Source organism: Pleurodeles waltl, chromosome 11 (genome assembly GCF_031143425.1).
Source record: "Pleurodeles waltl isolate 20211129_DDA chromosome 11, aPleWal1.hap1.20221129, whole genome shotgun sequence".
NCBI lineage: Eukaryota > Metazoa > Chordata > Amphibia > Caudata > Salamandridae > Pleurodeles > Pleurodeles waltl.
In genome coordinates, this window is record NC_090450.1 from 272024474 (window position 1) to 272050295 (window position 25822).

General features: G+C 42.4%; 1 protein-coding gene across 5 annotated transcripts in view; it reads right to left on the reverse strand.

The window, feature by feature from the left end:
- STAG1 (STAG1 cohesin complex component) overlaps positions 1-25822 on the reverse strand; it is a 995019-nt gene that overhangs the window by 675763 nt on the left and 293434 nt on the right. For all 5 annotated transcript variants that reach the window (XM_069213542.1, XM_069213540.1, XM_069213544.1 and 2 more), the window contains 2 exons: positions 19484-19635; positions 11004-11077 (listed from right to left, as the gene is read on the reverse strand). In XM_069213542.1, coding sequence (XP_069069643.1) covers positions 11004-11077; positions 19484-19635 — 226 coding nt within the window. The remainder of the gene's footprint in view (positions 1-11003; positions 11078-19483; positions 19636-25822) is intronic.

The window sequence follows — 25822 nt, forward strand, 5'->3', positions numbered from 1 at the left end:
GGACTGCATTGCTTTCTGTGAGAAACTGCAATGTCTACTTATGAAATTGTAAAGTGTTACTTGCCTGAAAACTGTTTTATCTGTGAATCCTAAACAAAGTGACTGTGATACTTGAAAATGATACATTATTGAAACTGTACTTACCTGCAACAAGGTATATTTTTGATACATAAAACATTGGCCTGTTGGTCATTAAGAGTGTGCCTCATTTCTTGACTGTGTACACAACAAATGTTAAACACTAACCTCCTATAAGCCTAACTGCTCAACCACACTACCACAAAAGAGAGCATTACTATTATCTACTTTAGCTTCTGCAAAGCCTCTGGGGATCCACTGGACTCTGTGCACACTATACCTTATTCTGGTATAGTATATAGAGAGCCAACTTCCTACATGTGGGCAAAGTGGGTTTAACCATCGCTCATGCACACTATACATGCCTCTCAAAACCTGGACCCCCTTTAAACATCTTGTTTTCCTGTTTCAGCATGGTCTTTGAGTTTAGTCCCATTAGGCAAAAATCCTGGGCTATAATTTGCTCACAAGGGAGCCCTAGACCTTGCTCTTTCGAGGTACAAAGCTAGCATGAATAAGGAACTGTTTCTTAACTGTAACTCCCGTTCTCTCGCAGGGAAATTTCCATGATAACTCATAAGCGCTGAATAGTCCCGCCCATGTGCGTGGACCCCTGAGCACTTCTTTAAAATCAATCTTTTTAAGTGGAAATTTTCACCTTTCATTAGAAATGCCTGTGAAGACACTTGAGACAAATAATGCAGCCTATGCACATAGGCTACCATGGCCAAAGTCTTCATCCTGAAGTAAAAAAAAGGGCCAGTACATTATAATATGAGATTAATTTGTAACAGAATAAATATCCCACGCAAACCCCATTTGTTATGATTGAGATGAAGGAGAATAGGACAGATTAGCCTCATAGGCTACCATTATATGGCTAAGAGAGAGGCTGTGCCTTTAAGTACTCAGAGCACCAGTATCCTAACATGCACGGCTGGTTGCAGTTGCTTCTGTTCTTTTTGAAGTCAACGCGAGACCTATGTAGTTTGTATGGATGCCTATCTATTCCACCGGGGAGGAAGGGGAGTTGCTTATGACTTATCATGGAAATTCCCCTACAAGAGAACTGGAGGTACAGGTAAGAAACCATTTCTTTTCTCACAGGGGATTTCCATGTATAGTCAAACACTGAATAGAAAAGTAAGCCCATCTCTACACGGCATGGAGGAGGAAATAAGAGGATGAACTGGAAAATTTAAGTAAATAGGTTTGAGGGAAGCCTGCCACACTTGAGCATCTACTCTAGCATCAGAATATAGGCACTAGTGCTTAGTTAACGTATGAACTGATTTCCAGGTTGCTGCTTTGCAAATCTCTGGAATAGGAATATTGCGTAGCAAAGCGGTAGTAGCCGCTTTTCCTCTAGTAGTGTGCACTTTTGGTCTAGCAGAGTGTTTGTCAGCCTTTTGTTCAGTAAAATAGTAAAATACATGAGACCATCCATCGCGAAATGGGTTGCTTAGAGGTGGCTAAACCTGTACGGAGTGGACCACAGATAAACAAAATGGTCCAATTTGCAGATGTCACTTGTCTTGTCAAGATAGAATTTCAGAACTCATGGTTCTTTCCCCTGGAGTACTGGGATTCAGAATAAATGTTGGGTAAGATTGTCTGGTAGACATGGAAATCCGAAATCACCTTAGGGAGCAATTTCAGGTGGGTCCTCATGACCACTTTGCTAGAATGAAATACGGTGTATGGTTCATGCGAACAGTGCCTGGATGTTGCTAACCCTGCAGTCAGATGTGATCGCCACAAGGAAAGCGGTTTTCCAAGACAGATGTTGAAGAGACTTTGTGTATGGGTTTAAAGGGTTTCTGCATAAGGCGTGAAAGGACTATACTGAGCTCACATGGAGAAGAAGGGTGCCTAATGGGAGGGAAAACCTTTTTCAAACCCTCTAAGAAATTCTTGATAACTGGGATTATGAAAAACGAGGTTTGTGAATGACATTATCTGTAGGCAGTAAGAGCTGCCAGGTGAACCTTTACAAAAGGTAATTGTAAGCCAGATTGTGCCAAGTGGAGTAAGTAAGGAAGAATGTCATTTTCCTGGCAAATGGTAGGGTCTTCGTTCTTCGATGAACACAATTTGCAAAATCTTCGATTTGAAGGCATACGCGAAGCGTGCGGAAGGCCACTTTGATCTCTTTGAGGATCTCCTTGCAGTCTTGCAGCAGATTCAAATGTCCATACTGCACTAGATCCGGAGCTATGCTGCCAAACTCAGAGGAGAGACTGGGGTGCAACATATGGCCCCCATATTTCATTGATAGATCTGGTCTGCACGGCAGCTTGAGATGTGGACGGATGGACCGGTGATGGAGGTCCGCCGACCACCATTGACGTGGCCACTCCAGAGCGATGAGTATCATCATGGCTCTCGAGTGCCATGAAGACTGCACGGTTTAGGGGAATTGGCAGAAAACCATAGAGAAATCTACCGGACCAGATGATCTATAGGGCATTCCCCAGTGTCCCTGGCTAGAAGTACCTCGATGCGAAGCTTTGGCATTCACTGTTGTCTGCAGTAGTCGATGGTTTGAGTTCCCCACTGTTGAAAGAGGTCTTGAACTACTTCTTCATTTAAGACCCATTCGTGGTTTCCTTTGAGGAGTCTGCTGAGAGAATCTGCTTGAGCGTTTTGTACACCTGGAAGGTGAGTCGCAGTGATTGAGAGGCATCTGGCCAGAAGACATTTCCAGATTGTTTGGGCTTCATGAGACAAGGGTCTGGACCTCCTCCCTCCCTGTTTGGTTTAGGTAATACATGGTTGTTGTATTGTCTGTCTGAACAAGCAGGGAGTTGGAGCTGAATGATGGATGAAACACCTCCAGCACCAGATGGACTGCGCGCAGCTCTAGGATATTGATGTGACAAGTCGATTCTCTCTGCGACCACTTGCCCTGAATTTAGTGGCAGTCCATATGGGCTCCCCATCCTAGCAGAGGTGCATCTGTGACTACAGTGTGAGGAGGAATCTCCTGATGGAATGGTGTAGCTTGCAGAAAACTGGTTGGAGAGCACCATTTCAAGGACAGCTTTGCATGATCGGATAGCTGAATCAGGTCGTCCTATTTGCCTGTCAGTTGGTCCAGAAGGCATTCCTGTAGAGGTCTCATGTGGAGACGTGCATTTGATGTGAGAAATATGCAGGAGGCCATCAACAGAGAAGACAGGATACTGTTCTCACTGTTGGATGGGAGGTTTTCATGAGCGCTTGAGATTTTGGGAGGATTAATTAGAGTCTCTCCTCTGACTGACATGCTTGCTTTGAGGGTGATTATGGAGACCCCCAGGTAGTGTATTAGTTGCAGTGGGACAGAGGTTGACTTCGCATGGTTGACATGGAGGCCCGGGCATTATAGGAATCTGCAAGTCCAATTGTAGTGACGCTGAGATTCCTGAAAGGTGGAAGCAGTGATTAGCCAACTGTCAAGATATGGGTAGAGAAATACTTTGTCTTCGTAGATGGGCAGCAACTAGTGTCATGCATTTGGCGAATGTACTGGGTGCTGACTTTGGGCCAAATTAAAGCACTTGGTACTGATAATGCTTGTGCCCCACTATGAAACTCAAGAACTTTCGATGCTTCCTAGCTACTGGTTTATGAAAGTAGGCATCTTGAAGGTCAATGGAGGAGAGAATAGCCCTGTGGTGAAGTTGAGGGCAAATATGGTGTAATGCCAGCATCCTGAACTTCTCATCGAATCCACTTGTTGGCAGTTTTGAGGTCGAGAATGGGACTTCATTTGTTGCAGTCTTTATTTTTTTAAAGAAAGGACCTGGAATAGATTCCTGTCCCTAGTTGGTGATGAGGAACAGGCTCCACCACCTGCTTCAGTAGGAGGATATGTACCTGCGCTTGTAACTGTGGAAGTCAGAATCTGGATAGTTTGGGATGGACAGTGGCAGGCTAGTGAACCTCCGACAGTATCCACTGCGAACAATATTCAGAACGCAGGAGTCCTGTTTGATGTTTTGCCACTCTTCCAGATAATGTCGGATGCTTTCCTCTATCGGAGTGGTTAACAGAGAGGTGGAAGAAATGATTCAGGGTTTTGATGTTGGTTGCCTGCCTCCCTGAGCAGGTCGCTGACTTGATCATCCTCTAGTCTGCTTTCTCTCATGGGGCTGGTAGGATCGTTGGTACTGTTGCGTATGTGTACCGGATTGTTGGCAACCCAGATAGATGATGGGTTTGAACCCGCTGAAGAAAAACAGTGTTGGAATGGTCTGATAGATTTTCTTGGCTCTTTAGGTTTCTCTAAGCCAACAGTTTTTCGTGTGTCTATCTCCGCCTTCATCCACGCCATCTCATCATCGGTATGAGTGCCAAAAAGATTGGTACTAGAAAATGGTAAATTGAGGATTTTCTGTTGTGATTCTGGCTTAAGAGGTAAGATGAAGCCATGAATGCTGCCAGTATAGAAACACAGTGGCAGCATTCCTGCACTGCCAGTAGAAAGGAATCCACTGCTTTACTAATGACTTGATTGGAAACCATTAGGTCTTCAGTGAGAATTTCATTAAAGTCCTTTCTTGTCTCTAGGGAGATGTTCTATGAACTTTTGAAGTGATTCTCAGAGGGGTCTGACGTATCTGCCTAATAAGGCATTGGAGCGTGCAACCTTTATTGTGGTGGCTGCAGCATTGAACACCTGCCGACCCACAGTGTCTAGTTTGTGACCCTTTGTCTGGTGGAACTGTGGAAGAAGGAGCAGTGGCCTGTTTCTTTGCCGCCACCACAATAACAGTTTGGCAGTGGGTCTGTACTAAAGAAGGCTGGGTCCTGTTCTGGTGGACAGTACTTTTTCTGAAACCTTCATGGAGCTGGCTTGACCGATGGCATTAAAAATATGTTCATCACAGGTTCCAAGAGACCTGGCACTAGAGGTAGTGAAGGCCGTGAGGCTGACCTATGTTGCAGGGTCACAAAGATGAACAAAGTCGTAGTTGTTGGAGTGGACATCAGAATGTTTAGTTTGTTAGCACCCCTGACAAGAACTTCCTGAAAGGTAAAAATGTCATCCACAGGTTAAATGCGTAAAGGTGGGGAGTCTGAGTGGGTCAGTGATTATCTCCCAGTACTTGTAGAAGAGGTCTCAATGGTGTTTCTGGAGCAAGACCTTCCTGAATGGTGCAAATGGTGTGAGTGTCTTGACGATGCAGATGAGTGCCTTCAACTATGTTGACGGTGTCTGGAGTAGTGACGCGAGTGATGACGAGAACTGGAATTTAATCTGGGTCTTGGCATAGAAGGTAGTGGCGCTGGTGAAGCAGGTGTTCCAGGCATTGGTGCTGCAGTGGTGGAGGCAAAGCAGGATGTGGCGGAGGAAGCAGAGATGGCGCTGTAAGGGGATCAGCTGGTGCATCCCGTGATGGGGAGTAGGTGCCAGAGTACTCTGAGTCTGGTGAATTGTAGATCAGTCTCCTTTTTCTACATGCTAACTGAAGCCTGGAGAAGGCCGAAACAGTTATTGGTGTTGACCGTCCTCACTCCCTTGACGTTGAGCTACTCTTTGATGGTGAATGACATTGACCTCTCGATGCCGGAGTCTGCCTCGACAGTGAGAGTGTCTTTGCGCCTATCTTGACGGTAATGTGTTGACATCGATAAAGATAGATGGCGAAGTGCCCTTGGGCACCTCAAAGTCGACTGATGTCTGTGGGACGACAGTGTTGTCATTGACAACGATACCCGTTGTCTTGACGTCAATCTACAGCACTTCCTAGACATCGACCCATGGATAAACGAGGAACAGGTTTGTGCTGTATGCCTTCTAGACACAGACTGGGACTGAATGTTTTTCTGCCCTTTTCTGTCTGGGCCACCTTCCACACAGATAATAGAGCCCTGGTAGAGGACAGACCCTCTCCTCACCCTGAGGACCCACCTGCAGATTGCGTCTTAGGTTTCTGCAGTTCCTCTGCACCCTGAAGGCAAATCTTCACCCTGTCGCAAAGGGTGCATCTTGAAAAGGTCCTGCAAATATGGCACGTTTCAGGAACATGATTATCTGGAAGAAAGAAAACACTGAGATCTGTCTTAGCCTTTTTTTTCTCCCAGTCTGGGCACTTATCAAAAAGATGGCATTTTTGAGGCCAAAAATACACATTTCTGTCAGAAAATTACAGAAAAAGGTAGGGAGAAATCAAAGATGTCGAGCTTATCTGTTGGCAGTAAAATTCAGAGGTGAATTTGCTTGAAAAAAAGCCAAAAACTGGCCAAGCTCAATGCTCCAGGATCCTGTCAACAGGAGCCGGAAAAAAGTACTGAAGCAACTGCCACCTGCTCAGCATGATAGGATGCTGGTGTTCTATGGGTTCTTAAAGGTACTCTATTTTAACTCATAAAATGGCAGCCTATGGGGCTACACTGCCCTGCCTTACTTCATCTCTCCACTCTACCAAAAAATGGTTTATGAGAGACATTTATGTTGTTTTTACAAACACATTAAATTATATATAACCTGTTGACCCCTTTTGTAAGTACAAGATGAGTAATTAGGCCATTGTAGCCTGTTCCTATAATTTGCATAGTAATTTTATCTCTTAATTGACTCATCAGGCCTTCTCACAGAAAGGCGCACATTTGCACTTAAGAATATACATTGGGAAAAAGTGCTCCAGGGTCCCCACATGTGTACGGAACTATTCAGTGCTTATGACTATACATGGAAATGCCCTAAAAGAGAAACTGAAGATCCAACTTCTCCTTTAGTGTAACTATTGAGGTTAGTGAGGTCTAATGTAACTATTCAAAAAAAGCTCATGGGGAATGGTCCCTACGGAGTCCCTGACATTTTTTAAGGGAATATTCCACTGTGAGCCCCGTTAATTACTTACGTTTTGAGAGCAGTGATTATAGGCTTAATAATAGGTTCTTGGAAAGAATGTATAATTGCCCCCATTTTCAAGAAAAGTGGCAGGAATCAACCTAGTTGTTGCCATCCTATTTCCCCAATTGAACGCAAGTAAAATTCGTAGACAAGTCCTTTTATCGAGACTGGAAGTGTGGGCAATCGATTATAAAATCTTATATGTCTAATTTGGGCTCTGCCCAAAGGATGGCGCAGGGGAGCAATCCCTAAATCTCTGCCTTCAAATGGGGAAAAAGGTGAAGCAAGGAAGGTTCCTAACAAAGCATTTACGAACCACCCCTGTGCTTCTGACTTAGAGAGCCACCCCAAATTGAGGATGCTAATAGAAAATATGGGAGTTGAACAATCTTGTTACATTTTTAAGGCACCTACATTGGGAAGCATCAGCAAAAGTGATTTATGGGGCCCCATGGAGACTGCACCCCATGAATTACCTCAAAATCTGGTGTGCCATAAAGATGAGTTCTAACCCCTTTTTTTCTTTTTATTTTATATTAATGGATAAACGGTTATTTAATAGTCAAGTGAAAACAATGGCCCCAAAAAGGAAAATATCCAATTCCAATTTTATTACATGCAGATGACGCAGTCCTTATAGTGAGAGGTGCAAAAGAGTTCCAAATTTTGCTGTACTTTTTTACATCCTTTATGTCTGATTTAGACCTTAAGGCAGATGGTAGTAAATGGTATGATATGATCTGTGGCCTGAGAAATACTACAACTAAGGCTTATTAATCTGGAATTTGGGAGGGGAGTTCATTTAGCTACATTGAAGAAATGTAATTGTCTTTGCATCTGACTCATTCTTAAATTGGGGACCCTTGTTGAGTTTAGAAGCCCAGCAGTTTCAAGCACCGGGCGATGCAGTCTTCTGATTTCCCTCGAGGTTAGGCACTAATCCAGTGAAAGAACGGACTCAAATAAATGAGACCAAAAGTTAACTGGTGGGGTTTATGGGCAGGTGAACGGAGACATAGTATTGATATCCTGCAAACAGTTTTGTTTATACACTACCATCTGTCCCCCAGACCACAGATACACACATTTGTCACACTGACATGCACGACATACCTGGAAGATGCAACTGCTGCTATGGCCTAAAGTTTGGCAGAATGGTGAGGCTGTTTTTTTGGGATCAGTGGTTAGGAGTTTCTTGGCACTATACAATGAGGCTGAGATACTCGGACTTAGTTATTTGAAGCAGTAACTTACCTTGCTGGGAGCTTCAGATCTCTGTAGGCCAGCGTGCTCAGTTATTACCAAAGAGCAAGTAAAGTCCTTATATTTTAATTACTGTTCTAAGATGCATAGAGATCCGGTTCAAAATATGCAGTTGATTGCTGAACATTCTGATCACTTTTGACACTAGAACAATATTTTGTTTTAATTCATAATCCATAGTATAGATTTCATCTACCATGTTTGTTCCTTAGCACATTGCACATTTTGTAGCATTCCCTGTACAGGGAAATTCGTTTTTTAAAATCTGTGCCTCTGATAAGTTTCCAACTCAAAGTACAGCTTATTTTAGGCCCCCCCCCCCCAAATCCACTTTTTACAGTTCCATGCTTAGCCTCTTCGTGGTACCAATTCTGCATAGGGGTAATCTTAGGACAGTTTGCTCAGTCTGCTTTATTTACAAAATTAAATATCACCACAAATCTGTTATGTTGTAATCAACTATATAACAAGTGCTCTAAGCATTAGGAAAATATATGGATCACTATTTTGCAATTATTAGCTGGAACGGTTTTTTATATTTTGTAAAGCGTTTCCCTAAAAATGATTGACATTTGGGTTTCTTTAGTTTTAAGATTTCCTTCTTACCTGTTGGTCCACATGTAATGTGTTTAATGTGCTTTGCTTATTTTATGTATTTTATGTCTATTTGTCTTTATACTTTTATGTTTTTTAGCAGAATAAAGGAACATTGAAGACGGTCCACGAGTGCCCAAGGCAAAGGCAGACACCTTTGTATACTATGCATATGCAGTCTCTACCCCTTGTATGGCAGACTGTTGCACGGGAAGGGTGGCTTTAGCAAGAGTTCAATTGGTAGAGGGCCTCATTCATCCTTGGAACTCCAAGGTGAGGGTTCTATTATAGCCTCAGGAAGTGTGGATGTTCTACACAATCAGTCACAAGAATAAGATGGCATATTTTAGCCAAAGAACTGATCTGGGCAAAAAAAATAAAAAAATAAAAGGATTATCATTCCTCTCCCCAACATTCAAACGCCTTCCCTAGCATCAAGGCAGGAAAGAACGTATGAATGCCTGAATGCTTTAGCCTAGTCTTGCAAGCACTTCTGAAACTTGCTCACACCTAAGTTAACTGCTGGTCAAAGACCAGAAGGGGATCCCTAAAAAGCTAACCTAAAACAGAAAACAAAGAAATAAAACCACTCTTCTGCGGATAAAGGGGAAAGGATCTATGTAGTCACTGTGCTCCCTTTGATTGTTATTTCTTATTGTTCATTTAGAGTTCCAACACGAATAGGACAAGAGATGTGGCAACATAAGTATAAAAAATGTTGCTCTTACGCAAAAGGAACATAACTCGATAGAGGAGATACCCAGGTTAGGGAAGGTATTTGGGCAACAGCCCGTAAACAGCAGAACACAGGCACATACAGACAATTCACACTTATTCCAGTATGCGGCCATAAGCCTGCACAATTTTGCACACTAACTCAGAGTGCCAAGTTTTAGAGCAGTCGCATGAAAACTCAGCTACCCTGATCTACAATTAACTACATGCACGAAAACAAGATTAGATCAGTAACTCCAGGCATGTTAAAAAACGCCATCAAAAGGGTAGGAAAGTCTCGAACTTGTAACCGGGGCTACTTTGAGAACATCCCTTCTACCTGCCGCTTTAGCAGGAAAACACAGAACACATAAGGGCCCAAAAGATCAATGGATGTTCTCCTACATTCTCAATTCTCATACATTTTGCAACAAGAAGGATTTGTAAGGAGCCTGCTTTCGGCCTCCTGAGCACTACAGAAATCTAGAGTATTCAGGATTTCAAAGAAAAAAAACAAAAAAGCAATGGATTGAATATTTGAATTAAACTCAGCCACTGGAAATGATTTGGGGCCGCATCCCAGTGCACTGTTATTGAGCACAACATGCCACCTCAGTTTGAACCCTACCATATTCAAGTCAGTCTTGACCCTGCTCCTCTAGGAACAGTCCAGCCCGAATTGCCAAGACTTCCCTGAACTGTAAAACACAAGCTATCAAAGATCTGTTTCGCCAGTATTACTACAATATCCTAAGTGGGACATATATGCAGAGACCTTGGGGTCCCATGCACACTGTGCCACTAGAACCAGGCTATGCCCAATAACTAAGCTCTCATACCCGGAGATTCTGGGCAAGACACTTAATCTCCCTGCGCCTAAAATATGAAAGCGTCCGCCTAGTGTAATGAAACTGGTGGTCTTGTAAAGTTTGCACAATATAAAACTGGGGAAAAAAATAAATGCTCTGCTTCAAACTTAGGAGGCATGATATGCAAAGTAAGGATGGCCTGGGTTCGGCCAGAATAATTACTAGAGGATTGTTGATCGTATAACTGGAGCTGCAAGGTCACAGTGTACGGGCCTTGCATTGCTGGGTACAACTTAACATAGCCCAGGAAATCAATATTTAATACAAATCAGAAATACTGAAAATTAATCACACGTAAAGCACATATAATGGTTTCATTTTTGTGGGACAAACGTTACAGTTAACGGGATGCCCACGTCAATGCTGTGCAAATAAGTAATGGAACGAGCAGCCTGTTAATTCACAGTTGTATGTTGCATCAGTAGGACGGAAAACATGTGCAACACAAGAATGGATAATTAAGAGAACATATGCACCACTACTCCGATTGTCCTTGGTATCATCAGTAAAGGTTAAGACTTTAAGGAACTTTCAGTTTTAATTGCCTAGCTTGCCAAGTTGCTTAAAACAACCTCATCTTCTAACAATTTATGTACAATTTGCAGAATGGAAAAATCATATGTATTTATCTCTTCTCTTACCGGTATCTGTGAACAAATATTCCCTTAAAAATCGAATTCATCATATTTTCTATTTCATCCTGGTTTTCTTGCAGCTGAAATGCAAACGAATAAAAAAAATGTAAGTCAGAATACTCCTCCACAAACTCAGACGTGCAATATTTCAGTTTCTTGTCCAATGGAGCGTGATGAAACTAATCGTGTTTCAATAACAAAATGCTGCAAACTAGTAACTTTTTTAATAAATTACTATTCTAACTTGCTATCTGTGTGCAATCGCATATGGCAAGCTCCAAAGTAGTCCTGATCATTGCATACTGGCAAACCTTTGGCAATTAAAAGGGTTAAGCACATTGGTGAAAAGGTGCTTTAAAAACATAAGCACAATAATAACCACCCACATGGCAAATACTGAAAACGTGCTAACTTTTTTTAAGTGCACTAGTTTTAGGATAATCACTTCATTAAGCAGTCGCCCAAGTTCAGAAACTATAGAGGAAGGTAGTCTATGTTGAATGCCTCGCAAAGCATTATGGGACGAGTTTCCCCCCCAAGTGCAGTGAATATTGTAGTATTTGCTATCCCGCTATGCCGGAAGAGCAGTCGCTTAGAGGATTTTGGTGTTTTTTCGGTTTAAAGTGCACCAGTTTGTGTATTTTTCAACTGCTAAACTTGTACGTATGTGGTACCTATGTAAAGCGTTACTCCGATCTAGTTTGCGCTATATGAAACAAAAACAAGCACAAAAAAAAAAACACCAAAAAAAATATATATGTAAAAGCTCCCCCTACCCCCCACACAATGCTTGCAGCCTTTGGATGCAAACACCACAAAGAAACAGCAGCATGCCCAAAAACAAGGAAGAAGAAATAACATACGGACATGGAGGGCAGAGCGGAGAGAAAAATGTAGTGTGCCACACTAAGGTATATGGTCCATCGTGCAATAATCAATGTAAGAGGGTCGGTCTCAAAGGAGTTAACAAAACAGCCTCAAGGCGGGACAAACAAAGCATTTGCCTACGAAATCAAGAGAATTTTGAAAGTTAGCCCAAGGAACAAATGAAAGTGATGGGCGTGAGATGGGCATGACGAAAGCCCAAAGATGTAGATTACAACATGACGAGAGAGAGCGCATACCCACTGCCTAGGCTTAACCTAAAAACGCACAAAGAAGCACTTGAGTCAGCATCCAAAGTGTACCACAAAAAAACATCTTTTCAAGGCTCTTTTCAATGGTCTGCATACTTAACTGCGTAGATCACTTTCTGGGAATTAAAGGTAAATTTAACAGACGCATTTAGGCCTATCAACTTCCAACGTATTTTGATTTTGAACCAACAGTGGAACAAGCATAATCGTCTCCTTGGGAATGGGCCTCAAGCTTTGTTTTGACAAAATATAATAAATGCAAAAGCACCTGCAAGTGCAATAAAGTAGTTGGCTGAGCTGCTTTCTCTTAGTGGATGCTCTTATCACAGCACTTCTTTGCTGTCAAAGATTTGTAAATGTAAAGCAGTTGAACTGCAAATGGCTTCAAAAAAATCCAGCTATACATTTTTGAAATCCCCCAATCTTTGGGGGCCACATCTGGTAAACACTTTTGTATCTGTAGTATTTTTCTTTTCTTATCAGCAGTACTACATGAAAATAGGTCCACCTAGAGCCCTCCATCAATGTGTCCGTGGCCAATTACATTTTCTGCTGAGGCAGCCGATTAAACACTCTTAGGCTCACTTATTAGAAGCAATATGGCCCCCAGAAAAACTGTACCTGCAACCACACACAAGAACTGCAGGGGCACTCAAATCAATTAATCAGTACTTGGTCCATGGAAGTGAAACACATGAAGAGAAAGTGAAATCAAAAAGCAACGAAATGAGACAATGAAGCCAACCAATGGTAATTAATGGGCGGACTCTACGCCGCCTTCAGGTTTAAGATCTCACAAGAGACATCACAACCACTCAGAGCAAAGCCTAAAAATCACATACCACAGGCCGCACAGCTAGCTTCCCAAACACACACCAGACTGGTACAGCCAAAGCATTCAAGCCTCACCAACAGACAGAGTGGGTACAGTATAGGCAGCGGAGAAAGCTTCCCTCATACATACACGCAGAACGAGTCACATATACACACTAATAGAACATATATTACAAATAAGCAAATAAGGCTTCGCTTACATAGGGACACAAACATAAGTACAATGCAGACATCAGGAAAGCAAGCTACCCTCTCTCACACACATACTCATACAGAACAGGTACAACACAGAGCATATCAAGCCTCACAGACACAGATGAGGTGCTGCAAAGGCGGCAGGGCAGGGTAGGGTTCACTAGCACACGCTGAAAAAGTATGAAATGGGCAAATACCTATCGAACAGTCAACAGTTCTCTATCATAGATTTATACATTCCTTTATTTCCAAAAGACTGCTGGAGAAATTAGCTAGAGGATGTACAATTTGAGTCTAAATAATACATTAAGACAACACTGTTCAAATGGCATGAAGACGCATCTGTTTTCACTACAAATGGCAACATTACATTAGGCTGTCTTAATATGGGAACTGACGTAAACTCGGTCTTCAACTTCTGGGACACATGTTCCTGTCCTCCTATCTAGTAGTATGGTAACTTTTTCTGTTCAATACTATGATGGACTGGATTTTTGTCAAGAGGTTTAGTAAAGCTGCTATTAGAAATTGGGAAATCCAACAAATCATGGCTCCTCTTTTACTGAGCATAGGGAAGGTCACTCCAAAATTCTTTACTTTAGAGGCATCCATACCAATGCCTTTTCAAAAGCTTTTGAACCATTAAAAGGGTATGCTGGGTACATTAAAGATCATTTTATTTGCCTTCTGATGCAAAGCATGTTTTCAAAGATGAGAACACATGCCTGCAATATTGTTTTAAGGTATCAAGAGTAGATGACTGTCATCATCAGAATAGTGCGCGCTCTACGGGCGACAAAAATTCAAAAACCCAGCCTTTATGCAAGAGCATAATTCATGAATTGTGTTTATATGCAGTATGTTAACCTTTTGCTTTAAAGACTTTAACCTTGAAAAGCACTATTAATGATGTTTGCAATAACTTAATTTGCAAGGTATTGCTGCAGGCTTACTGAGTGTGTTAGGGTGTGGTCCCTTTCTAGGACCTTCTAGAAGCTTTCTCTGCAGCATGACTGGGTGTGGTTTGTGGGCTGGGCCAGACTCTATATAAGGAAGCCAGCCCAGCTCCACGTGCTCACTATTCAGAGGTCCCGGTACAGAGCAGCCGCATTTTCCTGAGCTCCTGTTCCGGAGGCCTACCTTGATGTTCCAGGCCTGCTCCGCATTATCTTGGTGATCTTTGAACAGGGTGGTAAGGCGGAGGTCGGGCTGGGCCCCGACCCAATTCTAAAAGACTCTTGAAGTTTGGGCCTACTCGTGAAACTTTCAGAGTATGCAAATCATTGCCCTGATGTAAATCTTGTTGGTCGGATCGGCAAAGTCTTGTGCGATCATTTCATGGCATTTACATATTCTTGTTCGAATCGGCAGTGTGCGCGATTCATTTTCCCACATGTAAAACTTGGTGTTCAGATCAGCAAAGGTATGCGCGATAATTCCATGGCAACTAAACTTCGATGTGTAATGTTTGTTGAAGTGCACACATTCATCCTGAGCCTATGGATTTCCTGTGAAGATGCTAAATTCACAAATGTGACGTTCTTTGTGCATATTAAGTTCCTCGTACAATCCCAATTGTTTTCCAGGGAATATTTCAGATTGTTTTTTGTCCTCATGTTAAAAAAGCAGTGTTTGTTCAGAAACAGTATTCTAGAAGGTTCATGTATTTCTAAACATTATGTGACATTTTATGAAAAGCTCATATGAAGCATTGCATTAATCATTCTTGATTTATTCCATGTACCCAGAGCTCTTGAGGTCTAGTTAAAGTCGCTTCTTAGATTATCCATGGCTACAGTAAGACAATGCTTAGAACCATAGTCTAGTGAAAGTCAATGTGATTATATTCGGATATTGTGCTGTTTAACATTTTGCTTCCTACAGGTCTCCTTCCCAGCTGTTCCCTACCTAATCCCCTTTCCCCCACTTTGACTCATAAGCTCTGTGATATTTCTATCAGAGTTTTGGAGCGGTCTTGTGGTGGACATGCTGGGAACGTGCGCAGGCCCCGAGGACCTGGTCTCCATGACCATGACTATCATCCAGATACACCACCACGCAGTCGTCTAGTAAATCATAAAAAATATTACTGACCAAATGCTGCAAGGCAGCTGGGAATTACAGAGCCCAAAGTACATGACAGTACTGTGTACTGAACACGTTTTGCTCCTCACTCCTCCTTGTACTCCTACCAGATTATATCCTAATCTCAAATTAAGGTTTGTGAAGATTTTAGCAATTTTGACTTGGTCCAGAAGCTCTGCATGTTTTCAAAATCAGTGGGTACATTCTTCCATGAGATTTAGGTTTTCCGGGTTCTTGGCTGATGACACAATCATACTAACAATAAGGACAAAGTGTTTATTCCCTTCTTACTAAACACACTGTGAACGTCTCTGTAAGGTCTGGCAGTAGGGTCTTCTCATGTCCTTTTATGGGCTTGAGGTGGCAGTTTCAAGTCATGTAGGACACAGACTTAACGGAAATAACTCTTCAAGTACTGTAGATAGTCAGCAATGATCTCAATGTGTTGAGCTAAACGTGATGGAAAGGGGCTCCCAGTTGATTTGAGGATTGTGAATCCTTAAACAGGTCGTACCCACAACAATAGGAAAGTAAAAAACATCTTTAAGGTAAAACTTATTTTGTTCATATATCAAGCTAGGGAGGCCATAAAAATAGGAACAGTCTCTTCAGAGACATTTCCAGAAAACAGGATTGGGCTATCGATCCCGATTATGGTTTCAAATATTTATAATTTTATAAATGGGATCCACATCTTATCTCTAAAGGCATAATTCATTAAACATTCTGAGAGCCAGAAATCAAGCAAGATAAAGACTGAGAGGACCCCCTGACAATGATTTACACTTATAATTGGAAATGAGCTCTATAATTAAAAGACACTTTAGTGATTACCTTACTCACCTGCTTCCTAGGAACGAGGCTGTCTGTTTCCCAAACTGGGGGCAGGATCGTACGTTTTGGATCATCTTGCTGTACTATAAACACTACCCCCCCCCTTCCTTTCTTCTCTCCGTTTTTCCAATGAGAGGATGCTTTACTCCACCAATCTGCACTGGCTCTTGCAGAACAGACATAGTTTAAGAGGCTTCTTTAACATTAGGTAACCAATGGTATCATAAATAACCTCTTCTCCCACCATGGTGGCTTTCTGCAGAGTGTACATTTGTAGTCTAGAGATACAAGAGCGACACAAATATCAATGGGAATCTGGGTATCAAGTCTGAACTTGGAACATGCTTTCTCATGGAAAACAATATAATAAGGCAGGAAATTTGTATTAAAAAATCAGAATCAAAGCATTTACACTGAGACAGAAAAATTATTTCATTAATCAATCTAAACACAACATATGAAGACCAACCACTATATCATTGTGATATTCAATTTGTCCGAATTTAATTTTTAATATATAAAACTAAGAAATGCAAATACCGGAATGACATGATCAGGGGAGTGGTAAGATAGTTTAGCATGAAGCACAAACATGGGGGGGGGGAACCAAACCAAGAGAAGTGACAAATAGTGAACATGAACAGCATATTTTTTCCATAAGATCCGATCATGTTATATATATATATATATATACACACACACACACACACACATACACACCCCTAGTCACATGACCAGTGTATCGCTTTGAAACAAGGTTTGTCTTGAGTGTCAGTGTCTTATACAGGAATTTCCAGCCTTATTACATTGTTTTTTCTAAAAATGAGTTCCATGTGAACGTGTGTTTCAGATTCCAAGTATTTGTAGCATGAAGGCTGTTGATGCAGTGGGTCCGTTAACAACGAAAGACAAGGCATTGTTTAACTTCTTGTAATCGTTGGTAAAAAGCGGCTTAGGTTGTCTCATCTGTCAAGCTGCCTCCTAAACCAGCTGTTGGAAATAACTGCTGTAAGTCACACGTTCTGTATTTCCTTGCTTCGGGTTAATAAGCGTAAATGAGCAGCCTGGATCTTCTGGTGTTTGTCAACAGTCTAAAAACTCTAAACAGAGTAAAGAACTGATCCTAATTTGCAGGTTTAGGATTCTGGTTCATAGTCCAGGGGGCAGCCAAAATCATGGTGTCCTCAGTCAAACGCGAGAGTACAAAAATCCACAGTGGCAGAATCCAGTGCAGAGAGCTACGGCTGTGTGTAAAAAAACATGCGGCTGACAGCGCCTGAAGAAGATGGAACATGACAGTAACTCCCAGAGGTGTCTGGGGGTGCTAAAAGGGAAATAACTAAGGAGGTGCATTCCGTATTACTTCTGTTGCCACAATGTTACTTTTCTCAGGTGGCTATCCATATGGGCAGAGTCTGGGGTTCTAGCAGAGATAGGCACAGTTGTTTATATACTGGTAAATTGCTTTAATAGAAAAGCCTCTCTACCTGGCGGGCTGTTTCTAACTAGTCCCGTATTTTATTTATAGTCTGCACCAATTCTGAAGCCAGGTGTCCACATGGGTCTATGGCATGGAAATCTGTCAGGTTCCAAATAATCAGACCCACTGTGAACCCCTGATGTCCTTCAATGCCTGCATCTGGTGGGTAATATGCTCAACTAAGGAACCACGAGAAAAATGGTACGAAAAATGTAGAACCTGATTAACCCTTAGGGTGCATTAGTCTCAACAGTGGAACCTTATGAGGAATTTACCACAGAACCTCTGGGACTTTAAGGGATGATGGGCCTACTTAAAAGGTAAGAAGTATACTTGTTAAGAATACAGTGAATAAATCAGACTGAAAAGGGCTATACAGACAGACAGACAGAATGAGGCTTACCCAGTTTATACTTAATGGTAGAATGAGCTTAAACGTGTTCCTCTCAGATAAGGATAGCAGGAAGAAACCTAAGATGCCAGAAGAAAGTGAGGTTGCTGTCTGAGAACCAAAACGGTAAACAGGAATACACAAGGACTAATAACCCAAAAAGGAAATGGAAGAGAAACTGAGTGTAATCGGCAAAGGGAAAAAAAACATAAGGTGAAGCAAAGTTAAATGGATGCAAACTAAATCAAAGAAACCAACTACACAACACTGTCAGGCACCTGCTCCATCTTGTAAGGACCTTAAATACGCACTCTGCCACTAACTCAGGAAAACCCAGAAGCAGGGATATGACATAAGTCTATCTTTCAGTCTAGTTTTTGCATGAGCCCAATCCCCATTGGCCACCTTTCCTAGCCTTTCCCACCCCGCAAGTGACTCAAAGTCTGAAACGTTTCAGAATCCTGAGGAAGTGCAACACTGCACCTGTGGTCATGGGAAGGCCATGAGTTAAAGTGCCTGCAGGTCAAGTGATTGGTGTGTTTTTGAAGGGTGATTATCTGCTGAGTATGTATTCTTTTGACAGATAGATGAGCAGTGTACATGCTATTCATTAGCATTATCGAATGCGGTGGAGTCATGACAACTCCAGAGTGGCAAAGCCTAGAGTGAGTTAGGATGGCACCTGCCCACCCTCAACAGCAGTTATAAATAGCATGTTTTAACCTGTGTGTCTGCATAAATGGCCAAAGTCATGGTATTTTCCCATGTGTATTTGTCTAAAAAAGGTATTTAACCAAACCCACGATCCAAGCAGTTATCTCTGTGTGCTCAGGTACAATTTCATTTAAGATACCTATAGACTATTAGCAAACTTGATTCCCTGAGTAAAGTCACTGCATCATGTAATCTATGAGACAGTGAACATTGCTGTTCATGTCATTTTCACTGTATTACAGGAAACATTTTTAATAAGCAAATATTAGTACAGTTGCTGTAAATGTGTTATTAGACTACATCTATTTTCACTGGCATGATATAAATAAACACTTTTTACTGAAATCTCTAACTCAAAGTGAACTATGTAGAAGACATGTAGGGAATGATTTCATTGACCTTTGGATGCACTAACATGTATTTTATATTATACTGAATCGAATACAGAGGCATTAAAGTAGAGCATAATTGCTGGTGAATTAACTAAATAGATGCCATTTTTAAAGAAATAAAAACAAACTAAAGATTGAATGTGGCAGGCACATTCCACTGCCTAATATTAACGGCCTAATGCAGATATATGCAAAACACATTTACATTTTTTAACACGAATGAACAATACATCAAAAAAGTTTAACTGAAATTGATTTTAACAAGAGAATTGATTATCCCTCGAAAGAAAACTGAAGGGTGGAGAAGGTACAGGGGATGGTGGGAGTCACAAGACTGGTTGAGGAAGAGAGGGAGACAGAAGGGGGACAATAAAAAGACTCATCACCACACCATTGTCTATTCATTTCAGCATTCTGGGGTGTACCTCTTTTCGCTTTTGGAGTAGCAGCTCTAGTCTTTCATTGGCTCGCTTCCCAATCATTTTGTTCCTCTCTGCCTCATACTGCCGCTGGGTGTTGTCTTGATGAATGCTCAGATTTAAGGCAACATTCACCAGAGCAGTCATAAGCTTCATGGCTGGGGAAAAAAGTGGGAAAAAAAAGGTAAAAAGGTACAAGGAAATTCCATGTTCCAGGATCTCACATGTATTTTAGTCCTCAAATGCACCTCTAGTACTTGTCTTGTTTAATGAATGAATTTGTCTGTGGTAAACATTCCTGGCACAGCCTGATGTGAAAAAAGGAGTTAATTACAACAGAACTAGTATAGCGGACTATACTTCAGTAACTCTACCTCGACATTCATAATATGTCGAGTACAGTGCAGGGGCACACAGGCCCAGCAAACTTAATTCTGACCACTGTAAGCAATGCAGCCCAATTAGGTCTGCTTCTCCTCCGCACCCACTGCCATACCCACAAACTTCTTAATACCATAGTTTTTTTGAGCTGACTGCACATGCACTATGAGGGGAGTTGGCTGTCAAAAGAAAGAAGTGTTAAAGGCTATATCTACTTGCTACTTATTAAAGGGGTCTTAATAAAAGGATACCTAGGTGTTCCAAAATTGTTCCATGGAATATGGTTTAGCCCATCCTGGTTTTTAGGGATCAGGACGAGACCCAGTGGTGAAACATGCCACTAGGAGTGGTTGAGGGTCTAAAATAGAAAAGCAGTCATGTCCATCTTATGTTGTGAAGCTCTCTACCTCTCAAATAATGTTCTTTTGTTCAGAGTGCAGGATACTTTTGGTGTATAAATATTTCACATGGGAGGACATATCCTATCTTTTTTTCTTACTTCCCCTCCCTTGCAATGGGTGATTTGCTGGTTGGTCACTGTCTGCAAAACTGGTTAATGTTACTATCCTTAACTCCACATCTAAATACCTTGAAGATATCTATCTATATACACTGAAACAAACAAAGGTTACAGGAACGTTATAGTTAGGAAATAGAATATAAAAAACAAATTCATTTAAAAAAAAAAAAAAAAGGTTATAGGGACGTTATATAGTTAGGTTCTGATTTTACTCATAGAAAACCATAGAAATTCAATTGTTAGTGATCTCAAGTAACTATAACTCGTACCCTAAGGTAACTATAACTCACACCCCACCATGCACAGTATTTTCATCAAAAATGTTACTGCAAATATTACGTTGATATTATCCATGATGTTATTTAAGTTGTCATGAGTGCCGTAACTTCTGGGGTAATTAGCAGTGTAAAGCGAGGGCATGAGTTGCAGTTACTCAAGATAATTAAATCGTTACTTACCAGTAGTAGTAGTAGTAGTTATGCAGTTTAAAGAGTTTCTTGACTCTCATGCTATGCAGCCCTGATGCCCAGGAAAAGGGCGGATCGCAGGTCAGTAGCAAACAAAAGAGGCCCACAGATCCCAGCAGAGGGAGACAGATGAAGACAGACTAAACCCACCACAGCTCAAGAGTCCCCGAAAGAGACCCCAAGACCTTTGGAGGGGGAACAAACCACTTCGAGAAAGAGGGCATCCTCAGTGCAGGAAGCCAAAAAGACCTTAGAGGTGGAGAAAAACAGGCGAAGGTTGAAAACAGTGGCACTCCTTCAGCGCAAGGAGGAGTTCGACGAGGCATTGAAGAAATTCAGAAATCCAAGTAAGCCCACCACAGACTTTATAGAAGAGGAGCCTGACTTAGAAGCACCTACAACACCCGAACCGCTTGAAGACGAGACTGAGGACGTTTTTATGATCCCAAAGGGGAAGAAACAATGGGAGATTTCAAGGAAGAATGGAATGACCTCAAAACAGAGCCCAGAAGAGGACGTCAACTACCCCGCGAGACCTTCGCCCTGCAACAAGCATCACTTTCTACAATTGCCTCATCAAACAAGCTGCCAAAAGGTATGACTTACACCTGAAGGAGGAGAAAGGAGACTCATGCTTTCGCCTAGAAACCCTTATGCCAACAAGTAACGGAAACCTGTATCTTCCAATGCTGCCTAGCATACTGGACCAGGGCAAGGGAGCTTTCAAAGAGTCAGCATAAAGTAAAGATGTAACACCAAGGGATTCCATCACTGTTACTATCACTAAACGGCCACAGGTCCACCACCGAGAAGGAAATCAAAAGGCTGGACATGGTGGGAGAAAAATGGAAAGGGAAGCTTCAACAAAATGGCATACATCCAATTCCAATGGTCTACTCAATAGATACGGACACCAACAATGGGATGAGATTGAGGAACTAATGAAAAAACTCCCAGGAGGAGGACAGGAGAAGAGCCAAGGCAATATTGAGGAGGGGAAAAACAAACATCGGCAACACTTGTTTGAAATCTTCATTGGTTACAGCAGATATAGCTAGCAGACAGATGTGGGCAGACACAACCCTTAGACATGCCTGGCTCAGGATCGCATGCTTTAAAAACCTGACGTCCAGGCTTCAATTATCAATAAACCCTTCACAGGAGAGGCCTCGTTTGACCAGGGAGTAGACAAGGCCTTACAACAAATAAAGGACGAGGCAGTGAAGGCAATGGGTGCCTTTCAATACAGGTGTATGTTAAGAAGAGGAAAAACACCCAGAAGGCCCTCAGGAAGGGGACCTTTTCCAACATGACAACATCAACAAGTCCAAGGAAGCACACAACAGGCTGGACAACAATCTGGATACCACCAATGGCAACAACCCTTTTGTGGCAGAGGGTAGGCTAGAGAGTAAACTTCCAGAGGAGGTGGAGGAAATTCAATGTGACTCAAACATCTCCTCAAACCCACACACAACACCAGTGGTAGGTGGAATAGCTCATTACCCACAAGAATGGGCAAAAATAACAGACATGTCGGTATTAAATGTGGTGCACCACAGTTACTATATAGAACTAACAAGCCCCCCCCCCAAATACCATCAAAGAGGAAAAGTATTGGGGGAAAAGAACTGGTACAATTAAAGAAGAAAGTAAAACCTTCTGCTGAAACATGCAATAGAGGATGCCAACAACAGAGGGGAAACTACTCATTATCTGGTATCAAAACAAGACCTCACTCCAAGAGCATCACATTCATAAAAATAAAAAAAATCGTCTGCATGCAACACTTCATAAAGACAATGTTATAGAAGGTAATTTTGCCCTTGCAAAGGGGGGGCTACATGGCAACCATAGACTTCAAGGATGCCTACCTGCACAAACCTATAAATCAAACACACAAAGTACCTCAGATTCATGCTCGGGAAGGTACACTATCAATTTAAAGTATTACCATTCAGAATAAAGTCTGCACCAAGGGTTTTCTCAAAGTGCCTAGCTATAGTCACAGCCTTCCGAGAAGGAAGGGTATCCATGCCTACCCTTACCTGGACGACTGACTAGTGAAAGCCAAAACAAAGGAGAAATAACAAAAAAAGACATTCAAACAGTCACAAACAATCACAAACCTACAAATCTGGGTTTCTCGATAAAGCCACAAAAGAGTCATCAAAAGACCCACAAATGGAAAAGACTTTACTGGAGCAACCCTGTATGTGAAAAGAGCAAGAACATATCTATCTCAGAGAAGACTACAGGCAATCACAGACCACACTCACCCTTACTAGAGGGGACAATCTCAGAGTGAGGACAGTCATGAAGCTGATGAGCATTATGGCATATTGCATCCCCCTCATAACTCATGTGAGACTCCACATGCAACCTTTGAAAGAATGGCTGTGCAATACTTGGTCACAAACCACAGGGAGTTGGGAAGATCTAGTTGTTGTAACAGCAAAAATACAGGAGGGGGTACAATGGTGGGCATCAAATTACATAACCATAGGGAGACCCTTCAAAGCAACAACTCCATTGGTGACCATTACGAAAGATGGGTCAAAAAGTCCTTTTTGTGAAGGTTTTTTCATTTAATTTAACTCCTTAATTAGAGGTAAACTGTTTCTTCCATCAAAGAGAGCATAGTAAGTGTAAATTCCATGTAGAAAGAAAAAACTGCTTTGAAAATAGTGGGCATTATTAGCCAATAGGCTGCATCCCCATTAACATAGCACAACCAAAAAACTTGTACCATGCCTTTAAGGCCCTGAACACCTCCAGTATTCCACAGTGCCTCAGTGGTGAGAGTGAGGTTACAGTTGGGTTACAGTTAGGTCAGTTTTTTTTTCCGGCTCCATCTGTTAGGATCCTGGAGCATTAAGCTCTTTCTGGGCTTTTTACCAGAATAAAAAGCTGTTAAACAACATTTTTCTGCATTTTACTCGAAGTCTCGTCATTCTCGGAGTAAAATAATTTTTTTCTCTGAAGAAAATGCCTTCCCTTTTTGTACAATGTCCTGCTTGTGGTAAAAAGGCTCAGACTGATCCACACTCCATCTGCATAGTGTGCTTACCACACAGCCATTGTCCTGAGACCTGCAAGCATTGCCAGAGTCTGTCAAAATGAACTTTAAAAGGAAGAGAAAGAATTTGTCTCCATGGACTGCATGAGAGAGCGAAAAGGTTTCTTCAGATATAAGGTGAGCAAGATCTACCTCAGCAGGTAGGAAGGTACCTGTTTGGTCCCAGTCAGCAGTCACATCGTCCTCAAACGTTGAGGAGCACCCCTCCTCCAACAGCGACACAGATGACGTCAAGGGACATGACGTCGAAGACACAGCCACCTCCAAGGGATAAGTCTCCATCGGCAGTCACCCACCGCTCGACGTCGAGCCACCACCGACGTGCTAAGACTGTCAAAGGCACGGCCAGACCCACTGATGTTGAAAGAAATCAACGTCTAGGACAACTGCACAAATACCGATGTCTCCATCGATGTTAACAAGACACCCTTTGACATTGAGACATACCCCCACAGTGGCCTATCACTCGGCGTCAAGGCATTTGACGTCAAGACATTCGCCTTCAGCAAAACGTAAGACATCAAGACATGGATGGTCTCCGTCAACGGCACTACATTGTCATTCGACGTCGAGACACTCTTCACCTGCATAATGAACATCAAAGCGAGCTTCTCAGCACCATTCACACTTGCCACAATGGCGACAATCTTCTCCTGCGACCCTCACGACATCAGTGCCACAGGCACAGGACCCTAACCTGACCATTCCAAGTAGGTCATCTGTCGCATCTTCAAGAGCCTCAACACATTCTTGACAGGTCTCTCTGATACATTTTCTCCAAGGTGGTTGGAAAGCCTAAACAAGAGCTCGGCTCTTCAATCTCCGGACTCGCAGTATTTTCAGTTGTACTCCCCTCAGCATCTTTTCCGAAGACACCATCTCCAACATCTTTCAACCAAGCGAGTGACAGTACCATCTGCTGAACAACCCACTCCACAACGACAGTGCAGTACTACTCTATTGCACACAAGAAGCAGGTCTCTACAGACATCCAGACCAAGGTCAAGACCCCGGGTCTCTCGATCCCACCACAGGCACAAAACCCCTTCCTGGTCTATTGCTTTTGCCTCATCTATTGGAGACTATTCACCCACGCTAACAGACTCTCCTCTGGGAAGAGTCTTTCCAGTGGGTGACAAATACCTTTAATGAGGTGTTGGTTAGAGAAGCTCATAAACTTAACACAGTCCTTTCCGAACCTACAACCTCATCGTCGATAATATTCGAGACGCTGCACAATCGCTCCTCTTCTAGGCAGCTTCTACTGCTAATTCCCGGTCTTTTTCAACCAGCCATGGACACTTTTCTAGCACCAGCAAGCTTGCGAGCAGCACCTGTAAGGATCCTAAAGAAATACAAGGCCCCAGACCAGGACCCTTTATTTCTTAGAATAGATCCCCCACCAGATTCGGCCATCCCCAACTCCAAGACCTGCAGGAGTCAGCAGTGCTCCCACAAGCAGGGTGCTGCTTGAAATAGCTGCTTGCGTGCAATGTTTTCATCTTTTTCCATGCACGCATATTTGTGTGCAAGTAAACTTCACTTTCTGCAAGTGAGTGCAGTTTAAAAGCTGTAGGGCCTCCACCACATTCAAGCAGTATCCCTCCCTGGGGAGGTGGCGGTCCCCAGGGCCCAGGCCTCATCTGCCCCCCCCCCCCCACACACACCTCGCTCCCCTCATAAGCCTCTTATGCCAACTGGACCTAGCCCACCCAGGGGGCTTCATGAAACAGGCGTGAGAAACCAACTTTTTAAAAAATCTTTTCTAAACGTCGTAAAAATCTTCTGATTTTTCAGACATAAAGAAAGTGCTTTTACGCCCTGGTGGGGTCCCTCTAGAACCCCAGCACCAGAGCTAAGGGGTCAGGGTGACTACCCTGAAATCCCCCTCCCCTCTT